The sequence below is a fragment of the Camponotus vicinus genome, unplaced genomic scaffold, assembly GCF_025532165.1.
Source record: "Camponotus vicinus isolate PSW18456_S1 unplaced genomic scaffold, iyCamVici1.0 SCAF_10, whole genome shotgun sequence".
Classification (NCBI taxonomy): domain Eukaryota; kingdom Metazoa; phylum Arthropoda; class Insecta; order Hymenoptera; family Formicidae; genus Camponotus; species Camponotus vicinus.
The window spans coordinates 503,896-529,617 of NW_028141946.1; the positions used below are offsets into that span (position 1 = coordinate 503,896).

The window sequence follows — 25,722 nt, forward strand, 5'->3', positions numbered from 1 at the left end:
TATTATGAAATTATTCTTATAATTATTTATTCAATATTCACGATATGTACATATTTTATTATAATAATTATTATATATATTATAATAATATATCTGTATATATAACAATAATAATAATAATTATTATTATTATTATTATCATATATATTAACCAAGTAGTCATTTTCTTTTGATAGCATTGACACATATATCAGGTGGTGCAATTGTAAAGCCGTCAATACCGTCTAAAATAGGATTAGGATGTTCCGGAGATAACGTGAACTGAAATTTCTGCAGCAAACACGCAGTGAACAGAAATATACTTTTTCTCGCCAAGATCTCGCCCAAACACTTTCTACGACCTGTTTTATCGTTAACTTTATTACAATCTTTCTTATATATGTTTTATCTATGTTATATGAAGAATATGTATGTATTTTCTTTTATACCTAAGCCGAATGATATTAACCAGGGATCCTCGACGTATTCTCCTCTATCGTTAATAAATCTTTCAGGCCGAAACTCTTTTGGATCGCCCCAATGTTTCTCGTCCATATGGACGCTTCTTAAATTAGCCAATAAGGTATAGTTCTCCTTTATTTCGTAGCCGAGTAGAATAGCATCGGTCATTGCTCGATGAGGAATCGAAGTAGGGCCGACGTTTGCTAGTCTTAATACCTCCGCTATCGTTGCATTCAAATACGGCAGTCTGAAAATTTTTGCGGCTGTTTATTCGTGCAATAATTTGCGAATGAACGATAATATATTGAACAATAACGTTTAAACACGTGCATACCGATTTTTATACGTTATACGAGGTAGAACTTCCTTGCCCAGCACTCTGTCAATTTCTTCGTGCACTTTTCCTTGCACATCCTGCCTCACTGCGAGATACGTTATTATAAAGCCAATTGTGTTGTTCGTTGTTTCTACACCGGCGCTAAAGAGGTCTTTCACAACGCTAATTATTTGCTCCTCTGTAAATAAGAATACTTTGCAATGCATAGTGTTTTATTTGCATTATTCGCACATTACTTGCGCAATTTTTATCTGTAGAATTTAATACATATAATGTAGGATTCATTATAATATCAGTAAAATAAGCTATTTTCTTAAATAATACTATTTTTTTTATTTAATATTATGCTATTATGTTTTTATTATTCATATACGCAATGAATTTTATAACATGCAAGAAATTTAACAAATATTGAAATTTGTGTTTTAATAATATGGGAATTTTTTTATTCAATTATTGTTGAAATATTTTATACCATCGAAGCACGATATATTCGAGCTTGATTGCTCCATTTCCGCTAGGTAAACATCGATAAAGTCTCTAAATTCGCCCTGCGTTCTAGTTTGTTTGTGCCTCGCTATTTCGCTCTGAAACAAAACATCTTGTATGGATAGAAAAGTAATATCGTTAAAAAAAAAGCTATATTATTACTCTGAAAAATTGTGACATTCTTGCCAGTCTCTGATTTAGTACAGTAAATCCTGTAAAATTTGGGATGATGTATCTTAAAAGAGGCAAATGGTTCAATATGCCGCCAGTGACATTGCTGTTTCTGACAAGATCGTTTAATACTGATAAGATTTCTTTTAATTTTGGATTTTCCTCGTCCAAATCGAATCTGCGATCGATATGCTCCAATTATTTTTGAATTTAATTTAATTGCATGTAACTTCAAATATCATACCTCGATCCAGCGACCAATGTCCATAAACTATTAAGAACTGCTATAGAGGTAAGATTGTGTAAATTTGTAATGGGTCCTAATTTAGCCAGCGATTCTATTATGCTGGTTAAGGAAACTGCATCATTCAATATTATATCTTCCATCGCCATTTTTCCAAATCCAAATTCTTTTAATGTTCTCAAAACAAATCTGAACAACAAGTTGTAATTTGATCTAATATTTAAAATTTTATACAAAGCAAAGAATGATTTATATAACAATATTTCAAAAATATAGTATCTTTATGTACTTTCTTTTTAATATTTAAAATATTAAAAAATTATTTTACGTAAGAATTCGTCGCATAATCAAATTATATGTAATTATAAAATTATATGTAATTAAAAAAGAAAATCTTTAGAGGAGAATTTTTATTATATTGCAAAAGATTGATATTAATATAGATATTACAAAAAGGTACAAAAAGATACAGTTATTTTCATATATTTAAATTAAATTACATAATTTATATTTTTATAAATACAATAATTGTATACAAAAAATATACCTTCTTTGATCTCGCCAGACATCGCCATCAGTGAATAGTATACCTCTTCGTTCACCTCCTGTTCGATGTCTATATAGAAATCCATGGGGTCTACCGTCGAACTCTGGTCGACCTAACATTTCAACCACAGCATCTCTACCGGAAACAATAATCAGCGGTTCTATGCCGAGTTTTAAGCCAACGATAGGCCCGTAAGTGTCGGCCAGACGACACCAAGCATGAGAATAAAACTTTGTCTCCTCGACCAGACGTTTCACGTCGAATATGTTTCCTATGATCGGCAGACCTCGGGGCCCTCGAAAACATTTTGCAAATGTTTTATATATTTACGTCGTATATAAATTTACGTATATAAATTTTGCAAATGTTTTATATATTTACGTCGTATATAATTTTACGTATATAAATTTTACGTCGATATAAAATATTATATCGGGCAAATCAAATTGGAAAGACATCACAGAAAATAGAAACATTATTTTAAATAATGAAAGTATTTCTACTATCTATTACTTGTAAATCCTTTGCGATGAAAATGTTATTATTTGATGAATTTGATGAATTTAATTGGTAATTTCATTTACCTGGAGGAAACTTTGATGATCGTCGCCAGTCTTGCAGGATTTTTATCGTAAATATTATCATCAGACAAATTATCACAAACCACATTGTTCCTCTATTATTTAACAGCAATAGAATTGAAAAATGAGTTTTACCATGTAATATTTTTATATTTTAAAGGGAAATTAAAAAAAAATAAATCGGACATATATTATCAGATGAATAAATAAATTTCACATACGATGAACATATTAATCGATTGTATTTTATTGCCGCGCATCAAATTGTCGTCACCACAACTAGCACCAATCGGAACTGCGTAGGTCTCGCAAAAATTCCTCTTTATGAAGAAAATTTCCTTTCACTAGCGTATTAGCTAAGCGGGTTTTGGGCTCAAGGTTTACCTGTAAATTCGAATAACTTATCGTTCGCAGGTGTACAATTCTTGCACTAATCTCGACACCGAGTTTCATATCTTATTACGTATAATCAGGTATTTTTCGATAGCTTGGCACGATTAAAATATTATGCAACGCTTTTTAAACGAGCATCTATGGTTATTAACATTTTTGTGGTTTTTGTCGAAACATTTTATTATTTCATACATGAATGAATTGCTTATTGTGCATTTATTTAAAATCGACTCGATTAATTTTTATATTGATTGGATTATATATAATTCTGATTATATATTATTCTACAAAGCGGTGCGAAGCTGATTACAGATATGAAAAAAAGTTTCCAAGCTGTTATCAAAAAAATTAAATATAAAATAAAAGTATATTATACGATGTCACATATTGGATCGTTGCTAATATCGACGATTATAGCGGTGCAAGGTGATCACAGAGAAGTTATAAACGGCAGATGTGAGAATCATAAAATACAATTTCTAATCAAATGCACGCACATTAAAGCTCTGATTTCGGCGAGTACTCGGAGCAATACTTTGTGCAATAGCGTTTACGATTCGGTGCTCGACACTTGCGCGATTTCCTTTCATTCCTCCTCTTCTATTCTTCGACTCGCGTTGATATCCGTCTCCCGTCGATTTCTTCCACCTAATATGCCACGTCAAATCGAGAACGCTCGAGCGGATCGATCGCGACATAACGATCAGCTCGAGCCATTTAAAATCGTCGAGTTAATTCAACTGCGATTATTCAATCGAATTGCCGAATCGTATTCGTACTATCCGGGTTGTTGACACATAGCTATTAGCAGTTTGTTACTAAACTTGTTAATAAATTATATCCTTTTTTTTTATTTTGTATCAACGTTGGCTTGGCGTTTATACATTAAAAATAATTGTAATATCAAACAGATACATTAGATGACGAGATGAAAAATATAGGAATTTTTTATCTAATAATATATTTTTTATCTCTTTATAAAAACAAAATAAAAGTTTTTTATTGCTTTAATTACTGAAATAAAATTTATTTTTTCACACATTTCTTCATATACAGGGTTTACCAAAAGTGTGGAAACCCCTTAATATTTTGAAAAATACGCATTTAAAAAAAAATGTTTCAAATGTTTTACAAAAGTTATAGGGTTTTATGTGGCGCATTACACAGCAACATTATTATGACCTCGAATAGCGTTGTCAAGGTTATGTGAAGGTCAGCTTCAATTTTTTAAATGGAACACCCTATATATTTTTGCACATTCTTGTAGCATATCTCGAGAGCTTTCCAAAACACTATAATTAAGTTCCTTTTCGTTAAGTACTTTTTGAGTTATGAGGCTTGAAATCATTTCTTAATTTTACATAAACCATAAAATATCTAGTAAAATATTCATTTTTCGATTATCTTACCTTAATACTTTTATGTACAAAATAATGAGAGGAATCAATTGGTGTAAAGAAAAAACATAGTTGTTTTTAAGAAAAAATATGTAATTGTTAATTGCAAATTACATATTTTTTTCTTAAAAACAACTATGTTTTTTCTTTACACCAATTGATTCCTCTCATTATTTTGTACATAAAAGTATTAAGGTAAGATAATCGAAAAATGAATATTTTACTAGATATTTTATGGTTTATGTAAAATTAAGAAATGATTTCAAGCCTCATAACTCGGAAAGTACTTAATGAAAACTAACTTAATTATAGTGTTTTGGAAAGCTCTCGAGATAAGCTACAAGAATATGTAAAAGCATATAGGGTGTCCCATTTAAAAAGTTGGAGGTGACCTTCACATAACCTTGACAACGCTATTCGAGGTCATAATAATGTTGCTGTGTAATGCGCCACATAAAACCCTATAACTTTTGTATGAAACATTTTTTTTTAAATGCGTATTTTTCGAAATATTAAGGGGTTTCCACACTTTTGGTAAACCCTGTATAATAATATCCACAAAGGTTTAAACATTTTTCACAAAAAATGTAAATACAGAAAGAATTGATTTTTATTTGACCATCTTTAAGGAGCGTACTCTTTTAATTTTGTTGTCATAGGAAAATATATTACAAGACGAAACGACTTTGTAAAATCGGAAACGATGGCATCAGCGGGGCGTTTAAATTACAGCGCTCGTGTACGAGGAACTATAAATTATTGCATCTTGGCGTGAATAGCGATAAAACGTCCAGCGAGAGACAAAGAAAATTGTACAATGCAATTTGACTTTACTTCTATCGGTACACAATAGGTGACCGCGAAGTCGCATAACATACGTTTAACGAGTGATTGTGTCGTCATGACTTGTGGATAGCAATGTAAAAAAAAAGAAGGAGTAAACACTAATAATCATTGGAAGAAAAGTATTCTTGATTTTCCCACATGCAAATATTAATTGATGTTATTTGCTGAACGATTTTATGTTCTATCAAATAAAAATTGATTTCATCAATAAATGATTTATTTTTTCTTGTTAGAGATTTTTTAATATTTTTGCAACGCAAAAAGTGTTTTCTCAAAAAATTTTTTATATAAAATAGACATAATTATAAAAGAAACAGTTAAACTTTATAGGTATAATTAAACGTTATTTAGATTGAGCTTATTATTTTCATAATCCAAAGACGCAAGAACTGCAATTAATTAAAATTGCAATTTATTAAATGTCACCAGCAAATTGTTCTTCTTGTCAGAGACGAACAAAGCGACAGAGTTTTATTGTGCATAACGAACGAAGACTTTTAAATTAAATGTTTCATGGTCAATTATCGATTGCCTGTTAAACTAAAATGGGTGTATAACCAGATGTAGAATCTTCGCCATAAACCAAAAGAAATCACACGCGATATATGCCTCTATATAATTTATATAATCTCTTCAAACTTTATATATTATCTGTAAAATAAAAAAAAAAGATTTTTATACATAATACATATCATAATGATATAAAATTTTGATTTAATTTTTAATAATAATATAAATCTTATGTTTGAAAAAAAATTCAAAGATATAAGTACTTGCTTATGAAATATTATGAGAGAGGTATAAAAATGATAGATAGAGAGTTTTTTCATTTTTATTAATTATATTCGAAAATTTTATTAGCAAATTTAAAATTGTTTATTTATAAAAATTAAATTTCATTAAGTGTTCGATTATTTTAAACACGCAAAATGCTTGTCGTTACTTCATCATTTAAAGCTTTTTGATGAAGTAATTATTTTTACGATGGCAAATAATTTTTACTTAGGATGCTTTGGCGGTAAGATAAATTTTAACTGATCAATCGATCTTCGGCACGAGGAAAAGAACTATATTGGAAACAATATCAAGAAGAAAGAAACGAGACGTTACCATTGCTGATAATAACTCTGGAAGATTTAGTCGAATCGGACGCTTAAAATTGGAGCGGGATTGGTAGGTTAATAGGTGGGGATGGTAGCTTATGCATTTACCGAAGGTGCTAGATTCAATCGAGTTGGCATTCGAGAGCAACAGAATCTGAATCAATATTAGATGAGTGTTGCCGTCAACATATCATCATTCGATCATTCAATATTAAAAGAAAAGTAGCGGTCCAATTTTCTTGGAAATCGTGACTTGATTGTTGGTGATTATTTCTTAAAGTTAAAAGTTAAATATTTGATTGATCGATTATTCAATTTTTATTATTAGATAGATTTAGCGCGTAAAGAGTGAAGAATTAGAAATTTTCTTGATGAAATTACGAAGTTCTGATTTAATATTGGATGTAGGTTGATCGAGATAAGAAGATTTGAAACGAACGGAGAAGTGAAACATTCTGGTGGAGATGTTGATTCGCGCACCTTATTCATTATCTTTCGTTCTCGTGGTAAGTTATTTTCTTCTTTTTCAAATTTATGTAATCTATCTGAAAGTGTTAATATAAATTTAAAATTGTTTATTTTTTATTTTATATAAGCAAAATTATTGAATTTATAAAAATTAATATAATAAATTTTTTTATTTTCAACGTTTTGTTTAAACTCAGAATATATTAAAAGACGATAGTGACTTATATATTGAGATTCATACTTTTTCATAAATTTTATTTTTTAAAAAAAGTTTATATTTTACAAAACATACTTTTATAAAAATTTTATATTTTGTGAAAAAAGTCCTTTTTTTATAAAATGGTTGAATATACAAAGAATGTGCAATATATAATGTAAAAAAAAAGAAAAAGTTTGATTAAGTATTAGGTTCAATAGATTTTTCTCTTTACTTCGAATAAACTAATTATTATTATTGTTATTATAGAAGTTAATTATTTTACTTTATTAAAGTCACCAAAAAATACATCAAATGTGATAGAAAAGCAACTATATTTTTCTTAGTCTCTGCGAATATTGTCGTCTTATCATATATATATTTTATTCCTCGATCATTCTCACTTTCGTGTTGGCATACTATGCAGTCATTTGATTGGTTATTCTCGCGATATCAGACTTGCATAGATGGATCGAATCGATTGTGTGAAACTGACATTTTTTAAATTAAATTATTTACACGATCGCGTCACCAGGCGATATTGAGATCTTCACAGAAACCTTCATATTCCACATATATTTCGAGAAATTGTATTGTATATTTGTTTATACAAATTTGTATTACTTGATAATTAAATTTACATTGTTAACATTGCAAAGTATTTATAATGTTTTCGATGGTAATTTGTCGACGAAATATTATATTTGTTAATTAAAATAGGTATGCTGTTGGTTTAGACATAATGCTGCAATTCCATTTGCCTCTCGTTCTTCAGATGCGAGTCGAGTATGTAAACTAATTAATGCATATATTTTTACATCCATATTTATTTGTATATATCATGTTTGTGTAATTATTTTTTTTATTCTAATAAATTTTTTCTTATTTTGTGTGTGTGTGTATATATATATTAACATACATTTATTTTACGTCTTAAGTTTTTTTTAATATATATATATATATTTTATTTTTATATTTTTTCGTCATCGATATATTTATACTTTTCTAAATCTTTTTTCATAATTTTGTGGATGAATGCAGCAGTTTCTACTACCTCTATCACGTTTTTTTCTATGATTATGATTTTTATTAAGCAATGCATAATTAAACACTGCTATAAATTTTTCGCTATCAACGCTTGATTGCAATTGCAACGTTTCGATTAAAATTCAGTTTAGCATAAATGAATTTTGCGAATAAATCTTAATTCCTTCTTGAAGCATAATATTAATAAAATTGTGCATTAATAAAATCTGCAATAGTACGCATATATAATATATTTATATCTAAATTATTTTTTTCATATTTTTTTCAATCTTATCATTAATCTTTTTTCTTGTATGTAAATCCTCAGATGCGGCATGCATTCAAAGATAAGAAAATAGATTCCCAACATAATGATATTACTGCGCAATCTCGTACACTGAGAAAAGCGGAAGACTTATCGGATTCTTCATCTGATGACGATAGCGACAACACAATTCATAAGTAAAGTATAATCTTTTATAAAATAAATCTCTATGATAAAGCGTACAATATAAACTAATGCGACAAAGAAAAATGAGTCTAAAAAATATATTAATTAATGTATTAAAATAAAATCTGCTGATATTCGTGTCATCAATGATTCGATTTTTCATTTTTTTTTGCACAGCATAATAAGGAATGAAAACGTGAATCTAAATATCTTCGGTCGTCCTAAGAATAAATATGAAGAAGATAAACAAAACGCTCCTAAGAAGAAGGTTCCATTGTTTTATCATCCTTACCATAAACCGCTAGAGAATATTTACGAGGAAAAACAATCGGCGAACTGTTCGAGCGGTAAGAAGGAGAATCAGAGGTATTCGAGTAGCTTCGTCGCGAATTTAACGAATCGTATAACCATCGACAAGGAGTTTAAACATGTAGTTGGCAATAATTCCAAGATTAAGACGAGCAGCAGCGTTCACGAGGACGAGGACATTACTTTATGTTGGATCGAGACTACGACCATCAAAGAAAACAAAACCGTTCGACCGCCGAAGAGGCTGGTGATCCGCGAGTACACGATCTCCTTCGAGAATTCGGTGACTATACCGGATAAGTATCTCGAATGCAAAAAGTTTGACGGTGAATTAACCGCGGATGACAATGATATTGGTAAGACGGCTCTGTTCGAGATTATAGACGAGGACACCAAGGTCAGCAAGGTTGTCAATTTCACTTCAATTAGTCATGTTGGTGATGTTCTTGTCTGGCAACATAAAAAGGTGAAATGTGGAGTCGGCCCGGTGGTCACTAAGAACGTCATAGAGTGGAATGACGGCAAAAACCCGAAAAACCCGAAGAAAAGAGTGGAAATCAAAGTTAGTCCCAAAATAAAATCAAATATCGAGGAACCTTGCACAGAAAGTTCCGCGGAAGATAAAAAGAGTAGCAAACCTACTGATGTTACTACTGAGTCCTGTGAAAATGCGGAAAGCGGCACTTGTGAAGGGACTACAAAATCTAATGACGTTTCAAAAAGTAGTATTGAAATCAGTATAAGCGAAGAGAAGACCAATGAATCAAAAGAAACTGGCGGCGAAACCGAAGAAGATCATAATATATCTACCAGCATCACGATTCAGTCATCCGTATTACCTAGTGAAGAAATATTTACGACTACGATCTTGCCCACATTACTTATTACGAAGAAAGACATCTTAAGCTGCGAAGAGGACTCGTCAGATCCATTATGTAAGCAAAAGAATATTACACAGCCTTCATCCTCGAAAGAAGCGTCCATCGAATCAGGCACGACGGAAGAATTTATACCAATTTCAACTGTTGAAAAAGAACTATCGACATCTTATTCTAAAGAAGAGGAAGAGTTATCTGTTACAACTCCTGAAAATATCGCTTTCAGCACTCCAGAAATGGGTATTACAAGTAGCGAAAAGGAAAAGGAGGAGGAAAAGGAGGAGGAAAAGGAGAAGGAAAAACATTTGACACCCGAAGAAGAGACTACTTCTATCGAGTTGTCGAGCGAAAAATTAAATACGATAGACCATGTTCCATCTTCAAGTATAACTTCAAAAAAGATCGAGACTACGCAAGGTGTGACAATCACGGAATCACCGTACAGATTCACCGAATCTGTGAAAGAAACGGAAAAATTGAGCAGCGTTTTAAACAAGCTAACCGAACCACCAATTTCCACTGAAGGTGGAATCACTGAGTCGTTTACGGAGATCAAACAGCCGACTTCGTCATCGACGACAAGCAACGAGATTATTGATTTCTCGTGCGAGAACTCCGAGGAATGCGCATCTGTCAGCAGTCCGGAATCTTGCAACGAATCCGAATGCACCAGTGAGATCGTCAAATCTTGCGAGTCAGGGATATGTTCGACGGAGGAAACCGAAGAATCAAACACGGTTCTTCCGCCAACAAAAAATCAATCGTTTGTAATTGACAAATCAACAACGATCGAAATTCACACGACTGTCGCGACCTTATCTTCTCAGGAAGTTGAGAACTATTCAACGACCATCGATAACGTGGTCACTCGAAGAAGTACGACAAGAAGAAGTATGCCGCAGCACAAACTGACTCTGAAAGTGAAGGTTGTTCTGGAACATATCGATGAAAAAGAGAAGAAGCATAATTTAGTCGAGGTTGAGAAGCACTTGTCATTTAATGAGAATTCGGCACAACGTCATTCTGATTTGCTGGAACAGTTGAAATTCTTGAATGAATCTGTCAACAGAGAAACTTTGAACGCATTGTTAAATTGTACCAGCTTGAACAACTTGACAAAGAGATTCGACATTAGATCGAACATTACGCAATTGAATGAAGCCATTGGTGATAATCACAAAGAATTGGAGTTTACGAATCCATCTGCCGTTCAAGATTTAATTTCAAACCAACCCACTTCTGAACAGGAAAACGAAGACGTCCAGTATTCTGAAGATTCCAGTATCCTTGATCAAGACAACGATCAAGAGAACGAGGTATCGTCTCGAAAACGAAAACGCAGAAGTCTTGATGATAAAATAGAAGATTTAGGTGGATTCGATATTGTTAGAAGAAATCTTATTGAATCCGAAAAATTGTCGATTACGGTTAGTCCCTGTAACGCTTCAGAATATCCTTCGACAAAGGAGGCTATACATCCTTCCACGACGATAAATAATGTTGAGACTGAGACGAGTAACGCTGTATATATAGAGAATGAAAGAAATATAACTAAAGAAGAAGACGACAGTGTAGCATTTTTAAGAGATACTGATAACGATACTAATCTAACTACTTTGGAATATCAGAATGTTAATGCGACGCAGGAGAGCATAGAGCTTTCTACAACGACAAACAATCCTGAAGAGGAAACGAGCGACACTGTACGTACAGAAAGTGAAAACGATACAACTACAGAAATAATTTTAAACACAGTGCCTTCGATAAAGGAAAACATCGGCAACGAGACAAAGATAGAAGTCGTGCGACAGACATTACCAGGAATACAGGAAGATGTTTCGGTCGGGTTGCAGCACGTGGTATCGGAATTTACACAAAATAACCTGACTTTCGTCAATAATACTAAGAAAATAGACCAAACGAATCTGCCAAGTATCATAGCAGGTCGCAAGGATGACAGGATTCACTCGAGGATAAGACGAGCGGCTGAGGAGGAGGTCGGATATTGGTCAAACGAAAGGATCAGAGAGGCACCGATGGGCGGCAATCTTAGAAGTTTCACCGAAGTCACACTGTACAAAATCTTCTCTTGAATAGATTAGATATTTGGCAAGTTCAAATTTTATTTTTCTGCTTTAGCAAATCTAATATCACATGAAAGGTAATTTCAAAAAGGTTGAAATTATATTGTGTGTATATAAATTTCAATGATCCTTATTAATTTAATCATATAAATTTATAAGAAAGGTTTTGTAATCTACATTCGACTTTCAAAACACGGCAGATAAAATTATATAAAGATATGCTTTTTATTTGTGAAAAATGTACCTACAAATTTATAAAAAAATATAATATGTAATTAAGATTATAAAAAAATGTAATTATTGATATAGAAATTAATAAGAATATTATTCTACGTATTTATATATTGTAATGTATTTTTTCACATATTTTTATCGATATAATTTTCAATGACCTCTTTTTTAGCAATATGAATTTAATTAATCAATTTATCTGGCTTTTATGTAGTATGGAAGAAACAAATATTTACAACGTTTAATAATCTTTAAACTATTAAGCGCGCTCGATTATCGCACGAATGATTATAGCGTGCACGTTTATAACGCGGTCGGAAATAATTAATCGCGAACAACAATTGCACAATCGCATTGACCGAATCGCGTCTATAATGGATTGTACTAACGAGGAATTGTTATGTACTTTTATCGTTTCCATTAAGTTGAAAATAATACTGCAGGTGATAAGTATGCCTGTTAAGCATTTGATAGTCAAAAGTTCATTTGTCATTTTTTCCATCAGTCAATAACAATCTTTTTATGTCGCAAATATGTTTGTGATTTGTAATTATAGATAATTATATCACCGCGCCACATATTCTCCTTGATCTCCTTTTCGCGTCAAATGTATTATTATTCCGGTAATATTTTTTACATATCTGACACACACATAATTTTCTTTTCACCACCTTCTTCATCTATATCTCTGATAAGTACATATTCGTTATTTTAATTAATTAAAAATATTATTATTTCACAGCAATTATTTATTTCTACTTAAATTATTCAACAAGTGTTACATAATATTGTTACATAATGATACATCGATTTCGATTTTCAACATTAAATCTTTTACACAGATTGCAATCAAATCTATGCGATATATTTATGGAATTTGATTACGCTTGTGTTTCTGAGCATAAATATGTCTGTGGTGATACGCACTTCTCCGACATTGGGTTGAACACTAGCGTGTTTGGGCACGAGAGGTTACTCATCATAGCATAACCGCTGCCATTCCAATAACACAGGTAATACATCTTACAACTCGCGTCCTGTATCGGGAATCTACCATAGCGAAGGCAACCGTATCGTGGTGTTTGCTGGCACATAGTTGTATTTCCGGGCACGCATCTGCCTTGACTAGGATCGAATATGGCAGAACTGGCGCACGACAGCATCACCGGCACCAGGGTCGCGCCGTTGTCTATGCATATGTAATAATTTTTACATGTTCCGTCGTCGATCTCGAAGGCTCCTGTCTCGGTGCAGGTAGAGTTCGTCGTGTTTTGAGTCCCGGCGACTTTGACAAGGCTGAAGCACACAAGACCCAGAAAGATAACGATTGGAAAACGTTCCATCATGTCGTGTCGATTCGATGCGACTGAGATTCAATTTTTAATGTTGTTTATAACGAAAGAGATTTATAGTTTAATTGTACTGTCATTCGTTTATCAGATTTATCAAGCACTGCAGTATATTTACGTAATCTTAGTATACAGATAAAATGAGAAGACCTTGGTATAGATTTGCGCATAAAATTTTGCCTGTACTCGATGTCTTGAAATTCCAATCTAAATTTTATGTATGGATCTCTGACTAATTTTCTTCAATATTTTTTTCCCTCTTATTTATCACTTAAACTTAAACTTTATTATGTTTTAATTTAAGTATAATAATTTATTTATTATATTATATATTATGTATCTCTCTCTTTTTTCTCTCTTTCTCTCCTCGATTATAAATTAATACAGTCACATTAATACGATGCAATTGAAATATAACATTGTGTATCCAATGTCATTTAAAATCAAGACAGTACTGGGACATCCCCAACGCTTCTTTTCAGGTGAAACGTTGGACGATTTAGAATGCGCCGTTTTTAACGCGACGGCCTTACAACGAGGAAATCGAGGGTGAATCTACGGAATACAAAATCGCCAGAAAGCGACGAGAAAGTCGCGCATTGGGTTTAACGTCCTGGCGTTATTATATTGCACGTTTCTATACGTGTTCGCTTTATATGTCGATTATGTGCATATCCTCTATGAAATCATCGGATAAAAATAAGTCATCATTTTACGCATTCCATTTTCTCATATCAAACATTTATTTATTTTACATCTTGTTAGTAGTTTGAAGCTCTCTAATATAATTATTTGCAATATGTAATTTTAATTATATATATTACATGTATATTTTTTTATATTAAATATATCAAAAAGTCAACAATATATATTTTTTGTTATATGTCAGAAAATATTACACATTACATAAAACTGAAACCAGTTCTTATTATTCCAATAAAGGAATCATAGTTTGACATTCCAACTCGACTCCAGGACCTTCGATTCCAGGTCTTCAATATTTATTATGAGCATAATCGAGGGATGGAATTTTGTCAAAAATAGGAAAATCCAGGTAAAAAAATTCTTCGTTTTTCCGTGGGTCCAATTGTGGCCTGACAAAAAGAAAAAGGGATTGGTTGCGTACGGAAGGATCCTTGTTTTGGAGCAAGGGAAAGGTGCAAGGTGGGAAGGAGAGAGAGGTGTCAGATAGGAAGGAGAGAAGCGCAAATGTATATAAGTGACTTGGACCGAAGAGGCTTCAATGGACTCTCTCTTTGACCCTGATCAAGTGCGCATCCTTCCTTTTCATTTTTTGCCATCTCCCTTCCCACGCGTGATCGTGCCGCGTTTCAGGGTCCTGCGTCCTTCCACTTCAACCTTCACCTTCTCGCGGCGAGGAACAGAATCGAGTTACCGTGTCTATCGGTCGCGTATTGCACGTCGTGACAATGTCATAAGATTGAGAGTTAACTAAGGATCCGATTTGCTCTCAAGAAAAAGATTCAGGACGACGAGTGTGATTTTGGTTTTATGTGCAAACTGTGACATGTTCCTGACAAGAAGTTCCTGACTGTGGGAGAAATGGATGCTCGAAGAGTGAGTAATACTATCGATAAAGAATCATTAAAATTATTGCCAGTGTTCAATAAGTATTCGTTGAGTTGTTATTGTTGTTAGGTCAAATTTTTAGCTGCAAATTGTTATTAAATCATTAATTCGCTTGCATTTATTATTATCAGTTAAAAAATAAATTGTATCAAATCGTAAAAATTTTTAAATAGTCTGATACTTTTATTTTATATAATAAAAATATCCTGCAGTGCAATTTTAGGACTAGTAATATGTAGAATATTCGTTAATGTATATATAGAATATTTTCGTTATAAGACATATTATTTGTAGCATTAAATTTTTTAGTGCTATAAAATATAATTTTTGACTAAAATGCAAATTACTGCGTTCACGTTTCTAGGTCACTTTAGTGTAGCAATTTAATGATGGATTATTTTAATATGTGTCATAAGTCTACTATGCGATATCGATAACGAGGCGAATTGTGTAGATTGCACGATTATAATATAGCGAGAGTCATGGGAGCTTTGACGACATAGAAAAGACCGTGTACCGCTTTCGAGTATAATTTATATTGCATATGGATGAAAAATAAATGCGGACTCTGCATTTATTTCAAATATTGTTTCACCGGCTTCAGCTCTAATATTCGCGCATATATTCCGTATAATTGATTTACGTTGGGTGGGGATTTATAATACGAATATTTTTGTCGGAAGATACGGAAAATTATGAAAAAAATAAAAAATAGTAAAAAATTATTTTTAAAATATGTAGATACAAAATATTTATTGTCGAGCAATAATGCAGTAGGAAAGCGGGAAAAAATTCTACGTACATTGCAAATAAATTTTACTTATTATAAATAATTGGCATTGGTCACAGGTTTTCTCTAATCCTAATCGAAATTGATTTCTTTAGGCGAATTAATTCATAAATCGGCGGAAATCATCTCAGAGAGTCACGTTCTATAATTAATCAGGAGAGCGGAGTAGTATGTTAATGCACAGCCAGTGTTGTGTCTCGAGAGTCACGGCTGATTTATGCACACTGCGAATTGTGCGCGTCGGAACGACGAAGACGTATGCCGCTTTCGAGGCGAACGATCAAGCTGTTTGGCACAGTGCCAATCGAAGAGGGAAACTCTTTTGGACGACCTAAATCTGTCGCTTTCCGTTTGCCCGTTTCATCTAGTCTCGATTTCCAAAAACGTGTACGGAAACGTGAATATTTCGTGATTATATGCAATGTGAGATATATATATTTATTAAATATAATTATATAAAATTATTATTTCAAAATTAGCGCGAAATGTAAACAAAGCGTTATTTCTTGTCGGCTAAATTTTAGCTTAAACAAGAGATCCCTTAAGGAGACAGAAAGGAAAGATTTTAAACTTACTTTTCATTTCCATGTTTATTGATGCAACTTTAGCAAAGTGTCTTATTATTGATTTTTACGAACATGCGATATCTAAGCAAATACGAAACTATTTTTATATTTCAATTATGCATAACATTCCAGTTGTTTGGTATTTTATTTGCACGTGAAAAGTTTCTTACTGTCTGTCAATATTAAAAGTTGAGGTGTACCGCGGATATTGTAATATTTATTTCACAACTCGTTTAAATGAGCATGGCAAGTAAGTCAAGACTAACAGAAATGTTTGCATTGACAAAATAAAGGTGAAATCTTCTTCCGTTTGTTAGTCACATTCTTTCTTTTGGTTACATTACGTTGCTAATAATTTTCTAAGGTGATCTTATACATTTATTAGGTTTTTGTATTTTTTATTAAATATTTATGCAATTAAATTTTCTAAAATAAGAAAACTCGCGTGATAATAAACTGAGATATATTTACAGTCTATTTTGCAAACAAGACGATAATTTATTGGAAATAATATTTTTTTTCTCCAAATTGATAATTTTAATTAATTATAATAAAACAATAGGTTATTTCGATTTTTTTGATAAAATCATGAGAGACGAAAAGATGCAAATGTCATATTTTACCGACACTCGTCGAATTGGAGCAGAGCTCGCGATGTAAATACGATAGTTAACTCTCTCTGTCTCGACGCTCTTGTAATTGTCTTCCGCGCCGTTGAAGAACCGTTAGGGCTCGTCTTTTCCACAAGATCGCCGACGTCTTCCGATTTTCACTCGACTATTCCCACGGGACGTGGTTTAAGAGAAGTTAGACTCTGTCTTGAAAAGTGACAGCACAATATCTTTATCCTTTTAGTCTTGTTGCGCGTTGTATATATTAGTTTAAAAATTATTTCACAGGAAAAACGTACTCTGAGATATTTTAGAGGTACATAAATCTTCTTATGTACGTATTTTCTTCATAAAGTAATTTAACTGCGTAATCGTGCTGTGTGCTAAAGAAAGTTCGCGCAGATGAGCGCGACGCGGTCCTCGGACAACATCGAAAGTTTCAACCTTCGAATATCGATCTCGTCGATGAAACGATCTCGATTTCACGGAGATACCTGGTGAGGATTTCTCATATACGCGATGACGGTTTCGTTTTGGGTGACGTTATCCCAAGCAAGAGAGAGAGAGAGAGAGAGAGAGAGAGAGAGAGAGAGAGAGAGAGAGCAGCCTCATTATCGGCAACGGTTCGTCTCGATTAACGTTGATATTCATTTCCCGATAAACGTGCACATTCGTCGCACGTGGGACATGCACCTACGCGTATGTATGTGTACGCACGGATTACAGGTGCGCACGAGCGCGTTACATCGTCTTCTCTCGCGTTGTAGGTCTCGACTCTCGTAATACCCACAGCCCACTTACCTACATTACTCGTCGTATGAGTGTGAGCGGTCGCTACATCCACGACATCGGCGACGGGTTCATGAGCGCAGTGGCGTAATCAATTTTAATAAATGGTCGTTTTAATAATGAATTTCTGCGGCATCGTGAGACGCTCTTAATAAGAAAGCGGGCGAATGCAACCTCCACGCGATTGCATCCTCGCATCTTTTTTTTTCAAACCGACATTTGTTAGAATTTGTAGTATTTATTCTTTAATACTATATTATTATGCGTTAATTAAGTATAATTATGACAATTTTGTTTGTACATTTATTTATTGATACATAAACGATTGTCTTTTATACCAGATGTAATTAATAAGTTGGTGTGTAAAAAAATTCTTTTAAATTTTTTTGACAAAAAGCGCGCAATTTACGTAATTTTATTTTGATTTTAATTTGATTTGTATATTTATTTTTCATCTTATCATCTCATCAATTCCGTTAGCCAAGAAGCTTGCTAGAACTTACTTTTGAGAGCGAAAGTTATGAGATGCATCAAGATGCATGGTCGATTTTCAATGTCGTAGTTACGCTGCTGCAAACGCATTCGTATCGTATTTTCTCATCTCGCACCATGTCGAGACCCCGCAATATTGCGATCGAAATCGGTATAATGCAGCAGCCAAATGGAATCATAATCTTACATCCAAACGTGACGATCGGAGAAAAGAATCGATGTATTAGCTGTACGTTCGATACGATCGTGGAACCTGTGTGCCAAATCGATGCTCTCCAGATGTTCTCTCGACGATCGCTAGCCGAGAAATCGGATCTATCCGCTTCCTAGTAGATTTTGACCTGTTCTTCTATCCTTGATTCCATCCTTGACTTAAGAGTGCGGAGTCACTATTATTCTCAATCCATGCTTGATTAATACCTGCCGGGTATCTGTAGCCCACTGACTTCTCTCATTAACGATCCTCCTAGAAAACAGCACAACATCATTTCACTCTGCTAGACCTACACTATTATATTAAAAAAACATACATAAAAAATGAATAGATGTACAGAAGATTTATGAATTTAATAAAAAATATCTAATCACGTCGATATACATGTCAAACTTTGAAGAACATTTTTTTATTGCATAAAGTTTCTCTTTCTTTACGAGAAGTGTATAATAATTTTGATTTGAATGTTACAGTCATTAATTTAGCAGTCATTTTACCATCGAACACCTGTAAGTCGTAAACGCAACCATCTACGCGATACGTCGCGAATAACGTGTTACAGACAGAAGATGCGCTCTCGTCGGAAGTAATTTGCATAATGCTCGTCTGCGTCCGACGTCGTAACGCGTTATTAGAGGCGCGCGTGTGCCTCCCTTTTTTCCGTTTTTTCACTTTCCTATACGGCTTCCGGTTCGCGAGAACAAACACGGTCATCCGCGACTACTCTCGTTCTCTCTCACAAGAAGCGCGACGTGCGGGTTCGTATACGGGAAGAACTAGCACGTGGAGCTCTCGCATTTAATTCACGTGAGAGAATCTCAGCACTGTGCTAGTGGGTGCTGCGAATCGCGACAGATTCCCGGCCTTTCTTCGACATTTCATTCGTTTTCCTCGCGGCCTTCCGCGACAAAGGTTTCCTTGCACCAATTCTCCACTTATTGCTATTCCCGAGAGAGAATAATTCGCGCACATCGAATTTTATCACATTATTATTTTTATAGCGTTTTATTCCTATATTCTTTATTTTATTGGAATAATTGTATAATATTTTTTAATTATACTCATGAGCAATTTCTTATTAGACTTTAAAGACTTAATTAAAGGAGTAATTCAGAGCACCAATATTCCAGAAGCTATAGTGTTTCGAAATGAATTCATTGCGATAGATTGAGGAATTATAATTATTTCTAGAAAAAACCGATTAAATTTTTATTTAAAATTATATTTGAAGCATATATTGGAAATATCTTGTCTGTAATTATTGACGTAATCATTAGATAATGATTCTATACACATATAAGCGAGTAAGTGAATAATAGACGGAAGAAACTCGTATGAAGCAATTCTACGGAATTGAATCCGTGGCACATTCTCGACCTTACATTGCATTCTATATGCCTTATGACCTCTTGTGCCATCGGTAATGACTGGCTGGCTTAGAATCTCCTCAAGAAAACGATGATTGCCGGGTTCTATGTCGGTTAAATAGGTCGAAGAGCCTCGGAATCTCGAACGACATTTACGAGTGCTTTTCACTCACTTAGAAAGTCAATTTTGAAATTAACCGGGTACGTCGGGCGAAATCTAATAACGCTAAACAAGTGTGAAAAATTATTGAAAATTATTGACGAGCGTATGTATTTGCAGCAGTTTGAAAAACATTTCAAACGCAGCTACCACCAATTGTCTTAGTCGTTTCGCGTAATGATTTTTGTGGCGCAGCAATATGTTGTTTCTTGTATAAATTACATGTAGCAAGCGTAAAACGGGGTAATCAGCTGCATCCAGGACTAAAGAGAGGGAAACCAAGTCCAACGAGGACTCCATTCTAAAATAACAAGGGAGAAGACGAGTTTCGAGCACGGCATACATAATTCTCGGTAGAACGATTCCCATGATGCGACCTAGTTTATTCTATCGCACGTTTATTCCACCATCGTGTCATTGATTGTTGCGGAAAGTGTATATAATAATATAATACATAAAAGCCTTCGTCGGTCGAATAATATCTAGAATATCGAGAAAAGAATAAAGAGAAAAGCAATACTTATGTATCTAACGATTTTAACAACTAAACGATTGTTTTTAAAATTAATTATAGCAAAATATATGCGAATAATTTGCAGATTATTTCTCTCCTTTTTTTTACACAATATTATTTTTTATTTTAAATAAAATTATTATTTTTAATAAATCCCTCTTGTTCCTCTTGTTGTGAAGAATTAATTTGATATTCTAGGCCTTGCCATTCTTACTGCTAGTGATCTGCGCAATCAGCGCGGCCTCTATCATCAGGAATGGCCGGGGTGGCCCTAACAACATTCGACGCATTCGCAGAATCAATTTAAGCGAATATCTCGTTCCACCACCACCGCCGAGACTTCATCCACCTGGTAGAGTCGCAAGGTTGGTTTCCCCCCCACCAACTGAGGTACCAGGAGGATACTTTTCGCAGTTCATGAATTGGTTGAATCCCTTCGCTTCTTCAGAAACACTGTTACCTCCACCACCTCCACCACCGTATACCGAAACTCCGTATCCTCCGAAGTTATCCTCCGTATCACCGAAGTTTGTACCTCCTTCAGCTCCAGCGGAGGTCTATGGCGGTCCCTCTCCTACGACTTATGACAAACCACCTCCTCCTCCATCTTCTTATTCGGAATATCCTCCCGCGAAGAAAGCCAAAAACTGCAATCCTTGCAACAAAGAACCCTGGATCCCGATACAGCACGGTGAATTTTCTCATTCGGGAGCTGCTTCCTTCGCACCGCCACCACCGCCATTGTTAGATGGCCGATATCTGCCACCCAGAAATCACGAAAGACCTCACGACGCTTATCATGCCGCTTCTCAAGAAGTTAGAGCTGCTTCTCAAGAAGTTAGACCTGCAGATTTTAGTTTTGCGCCACCATTGCCCGGTGGACAAGACGGATCTGTCATTAACCCGCTGCCAAATCCACATCTGTATCCTGGAGCAATACCGCCTCTCTACAAGGCGGAAATTTTCAATTATTCTGTGGAAGCCGGCTCCAATAGTAACTCGGAATATCTTGACGCACCACCAGCATCATCATCACCTGCTTTTGAAGATGTTCCGTCCACGGGAAATGTCTCTTTCCCGGGTTCAGCGGGATTCAATTTTAACAGTGGAGCATCCGTTTACCCACATCCTTCAAATTCTGATCGAGGAGTTATTCATCAAGAATATACCAATCCTGGCGCGAGCAATGGAGAGCTCGACTACTTTAATCCTCAAAATTATGTTGCGCACGGCGATTTGTCTCCTAGCGACACTCAGATATCTCACGGTCATTCGGATCTTATACCAGACCAGCAAAGATATGAAAATACCGCAACTCAGAGTTCATTCGATTCCATAAGTCATCAAACGTCGTTTGACAATTCCGATGTTTCCATCGATCAAAATCTTTCCAGCAGCTATGGGATTTCCGGTCTCGATCAAATACCGGGCAATCTCGAACACCAATACAATGATTTGTCCTCCAGCGCTAACGTTGCTGAAGACTCTCGCGCGCCTTTGCGCGTTACAGATGGATCTTTCGCAAAGAGTGAAGATTCAATACATTTTGAGGAGTCACTGTTGCTAGATTTCACGGACAAGGATGAAAGTCGGACGGACTCGTCCTCGATACCGCCGACCTCTAACGCGTTCACAGACTCCACTAATACCGAGGCTGTCGGGACAACTTTAACGCACGATGATGAAGTTTATGGAACACGTCACGACATTACTGCAACAGAATCTTACTTTCCTGAGGATCATTTCCAGACGATCAAGTTTGTAACACCTTCAGAAGAATCGAAGATCAACGATACTACGACACAAGACTCCAATGGAGGTCTCCGTGATAATAAAATTCTTCGGGGGCAAGATGTTTCATATATTCCGCCTTCTGATCAGGTTGGGTATTTATGGCCAAGCGTTTTATCAACGACTTCGAGAAATACAGAGAGCAGAAAGCATTGGCCCTCTGCGAAACCTCTATTGAACATTTTTGACGATGCAGAAGAAACATTGAATGAAAATATTAATGTTAAATCGAAAGATGCGAATAAGACATCTACGAAACTAAACGACAAGAAGAAGAATAAACAGGTGATATGATTGAATAGAAGAACACATCTTGAAAAAAATCTTGTTAATAATTAATATAATTCTTTGTGATTAAATTTAGGTACAGGTTATTATTCCCTACACGTCACAATACACACCACTTCCGTTCCACTCATCACACGACTCAAATCACGAGCAAAAGGCTCTGAATTTTACGAGGGAGTCCAATCACGATTATTTTATCGAGGAATCAAGACGCAATGTTAAAGTGACCAGTCTACCGAACTCTTCGTATACTTGGAATATTTCGACATTATTAGAAGATATTATTAGGAAACCAGTCGGTATTAAAGTAAACAACTCCATAGACGTACATAAATTGCAAAAGAATATTGATAATTGGACGATACAGGTACACATCATACTATTTTAATAAATATTTCTAGAATTTTTAGAAATAATATTAAATATGAATAGATAAGATAAAAAAATAGATACAATTTTTTTAATCCTGTAGCGTATAAACTGGTGGATTTTATTTTAGATTGCAAAAGTAATTTTGATGATAGACTCTTTCGACAATGTAAAATATTATTAATATAATAAATTATAATGATAATCCTAGCATACATATAACAGAATAGCGATAAATATGCTTTTTTATGTTCAATTTAGGAATATTCGAAGGGTACAACTGCTAGTACAATATCATCTAGTTCGGTCAATCCGTATCTTTTCCCTTCAAAACAGATTCCTGATAAGTACCTGACAACCACCGAATCTGTTAATTCTGCAGTTGGTCCTTACAACGATAATGTTAAAACGTTTACTTTGGCCGGATTCAGTTTCAATGATCTAGACTACAAAGGTTCGGCCAGTGAGCATGTAGAAGGACAGCGAGTAAAAGTAATTGATTAAAATTTCATGAAAATATCAATATCAAGAATTAATGCCTTATCTTTTTTCGCTGTCTTCTGTTTAAGATGACTGAAAATTCAAAGTCTGAAAGTTCTACTGAAGCTTCCACATCCACAAAGGACGACCTCATATGGCAGGGCTTCTCCGTGGATATTTCTCCGGTGAATAAGGAACGTATCTACGTGGTGACGCCTCTGCCATATAACGTAACCACTCCAAAATCAAATTCTGTCGATAAGAAGAAAGAAAAAGCGACGAAAGAAGCAGACAGAAATTCGAAAGCCTTAGAAACGGACACGAATAGAACCAAGAATAAGTCCAATACGTTCGAGTTAATCGAGAAAGCCTACCAAGTGTTACCTCAGGCTGTGAACAACTTGGCTGTAGCTTCTACGGGTCCTGAGAGCGTTCCTTTATGGGGTATTATGGAGCACGAGGAATTTGCGACGCTTAATGAGAATGAACACGAGAGCGAGGACAGTGAATCTCTTGAAAGTCCTGTGTTGTATGCTGGACACTCAAAGGTATGTACGATTATATCATATATGTAATTTATAATCATATTCCTTATCTAAATTATTTTATTTGCCTATTTTAATTAATTTTTTATTTTATAAAGTTATTTGCTTTTTAATGTTTCACATCTTTACATGTATTATTCTAATATTATTTATAAAACAAAATAAAACGACGTTTTTAAATAACAAATCATTATATCGCTAATCGCTCTTTTTCGAACCTTTATATTTTTATCAATTTAATTTCTTTAATATAATAATAAGTGTGTAAATATTTTTCATTAAATATTGTATAATTTTATATTATAATCTATGATTATATTGTTCTTATATTTAAAGAGTATTTTAGAATAGAATTATGCCTCTTCCTTTTGCAATTTTCTATTTTTCTGCATTTTTTGATCGTTGAGATATTATATATACTTTAATTTTTACTGTGATCAGTAAAACGTTTTAAAATAATTTAATTTTTTTCATTTTATAGGTATCACGTGCCAGGCGATAACGAATCAATTGTGAAAAATGCTCAAAAAGATTATTTGTGCATGTGCAGACAATATTGATAATATTTAGTGAAAAATGAGTGATTGTGAACAGTTATTTTATTATAGAGTTCTTCGTGATTACATTTCAACAAACTTCTTACTTGATAAGATTTAATGCAAACCGTAATGTAAATCCTCTCTCTCTCTCTCTCTCTCTCTCTCTCTCTCTCTTTCTCACTCACTATTTTGAATCTACGTATGTGCATAAGTGATTATTGTGGCCAGTGTACCGGATAAATGTATTTTGTAATCCGAACATGTGTATTTCTACGAGTTATAAGTAGTTCAATAAGTCTAAAAACAATAAGTAAGTCTAGGAGAAACTATGACAGCGTGGCATTTACACTAAGTTGTCATCACAACTTTTGTTTGGAAATTAATATTTCACACAGATAATGCCAATTTATATAATTGTAAATAAGCTCTATATATATAGATTTAATAATTTAATAATTTAGATTTAATAATTTTCATTTTGATAATTATCTCTTTCACAAGAGAATTACGCTGTTCTTTGACGGTTCAATCATACTTGCGTTATTTGAATTAAGATAAAAAATAAAAAATAATGTCATAATCTTTTTCATATTAAAATTTTGTATTTTTAGAAATTTGCTTTTGGATTATTTTATAACATATTCTTGAAGTCAAGTTTTCTTCTACAAAAATGTCAAGAAAAATCGTCATTTTTTTGTGATTTGCTTGTCTTTAATATTACATGTTTTTATATAACTCAATCTCAAATTCAAATTCCCTGAAAATAAAGGCTCTTGATTTTATTACTTATTTGAATTTTTAAAATATATGAAAAAACTCGTATATTTAATTGTTTTATTATAAATAAAGCTATTGATTATTTCCGTAGAAAGAGAAAATATTTTCAAATTAAATTTTATAAAAGAATGTGCACATTAAGTGCTAATATAATAAACATTTTGTATATATCGATCAATCAAGTGTTAGCTGTGTTACACGAACTGGGTCTCAAGTTAACACATTTTCGTTTCCTGAAATGCTTTCGTCAATTCTGCAAACTAAATAAAGGTGAGTTTAAAGATTTTCTTAGAGTCTGT

The 25,722-nt window shown here is 33.7% G+C and overlaps 4 protein-coding genes across 4 annotated transcripts; 2 read left to right on the forward strand and 2 right to left on the reverse strand.

The window, feature by feature from the left end:
* Nucleotides 1-42: 42 nt before the first annotated feature.
* On the reverse strand, nt 43-3,164 carry LOC145960310 (methyl farnesoate epoxidase). Its single transcript, XM_083079670.1, has 9 exons — nt 3,032-3,164; nt 2,814-2,905; nt 2,230-2,524; nt 1,683-1,871; nt 1,430-1,616; nt 1,254-1,365; nt 776-956; nt 429-688; nt 43-341 (listed from the first exon to the last, which is right to left on the reverse strand). The coding sequence occupies exons 2-9, from the start codon at nt 2,896-2,898 to the stop codon at nt 160-162; spliced, it is 1,491 nt and encodes a 496-aa protein (XP_082935796.1). The 5' UTR covers nt 2,899-2,905; nt 3,032-3,164; the 3' UTR covers nt 43-159.
* A 3,514-nt stretch (nt 3,165-6,678) lies between these two features.
* Nucleotides 6,679-12,199, forward strand: LOC145960683 (uncharacterized). Its single transcript, XM_083080302.1, has 5 exons — nt 6,679-6,812; nt 6,958-7,055; nt 7,934-7,999; nt 8,568-8,701; nt 8,868-12,199. Exons 2-5 carry the CDS (start codon nt 7,014-7,016, stop codon nt 11,968-11,970), a joined length of 3,345 nt encoding a protein of 1,114 aa, XP_082936428.1. The 5' UTR covers nt 6,679-6,812; nt 6,958-7,013; the 3' UTR covers nt 11,971-12,199.
* Nucleotides 12,200-12,930: 731 nt separating this feature from the next.
* Nucleotides 12,931-13,580, reverse strand: LOC145960553 (uncharacterized). Its single transcript, XM_083080114.1, has one exon. The coding sequence runs from the start codon at nt 13,536-13,538 to the stop codon at nt 13,074-13,076; it is 465 nt and encodes a 154-aa protein (XP_082936240.1). The 5' UTR covers nt 13,539-13,580; the 3' UTR covers nt 12,931-13,073.
* A 1,227-nt stretch (nt 13,581-14,807) lies between these two features.
* On the forward strand, nt 14,808-25,180 carry LOC145960291 (uncharacterized). The gene is made up of 6 exons (XM_083079649.1): nt 14,808-15,119; nt 20,833-22,710; nt 22,790-23,080; nt 23,344-23,574; nt 23,652-24,110; nt 24,589-25,180. The coding sequence occupies exons 1-6, from the start codon at nt 15,105-15,107 to the stop codon at nt 24,607-24,609; spliced, it is 2,895 nt and encodes a 964-aa protein (XP_082935775.1). The 5' UTR covers nt 14,808-15,104; the 3' UTR covers nt 24,610-25,180.
* The last annotated feature ends 542 nt before the right edge of the window (nt 25,181-25,722 follow it).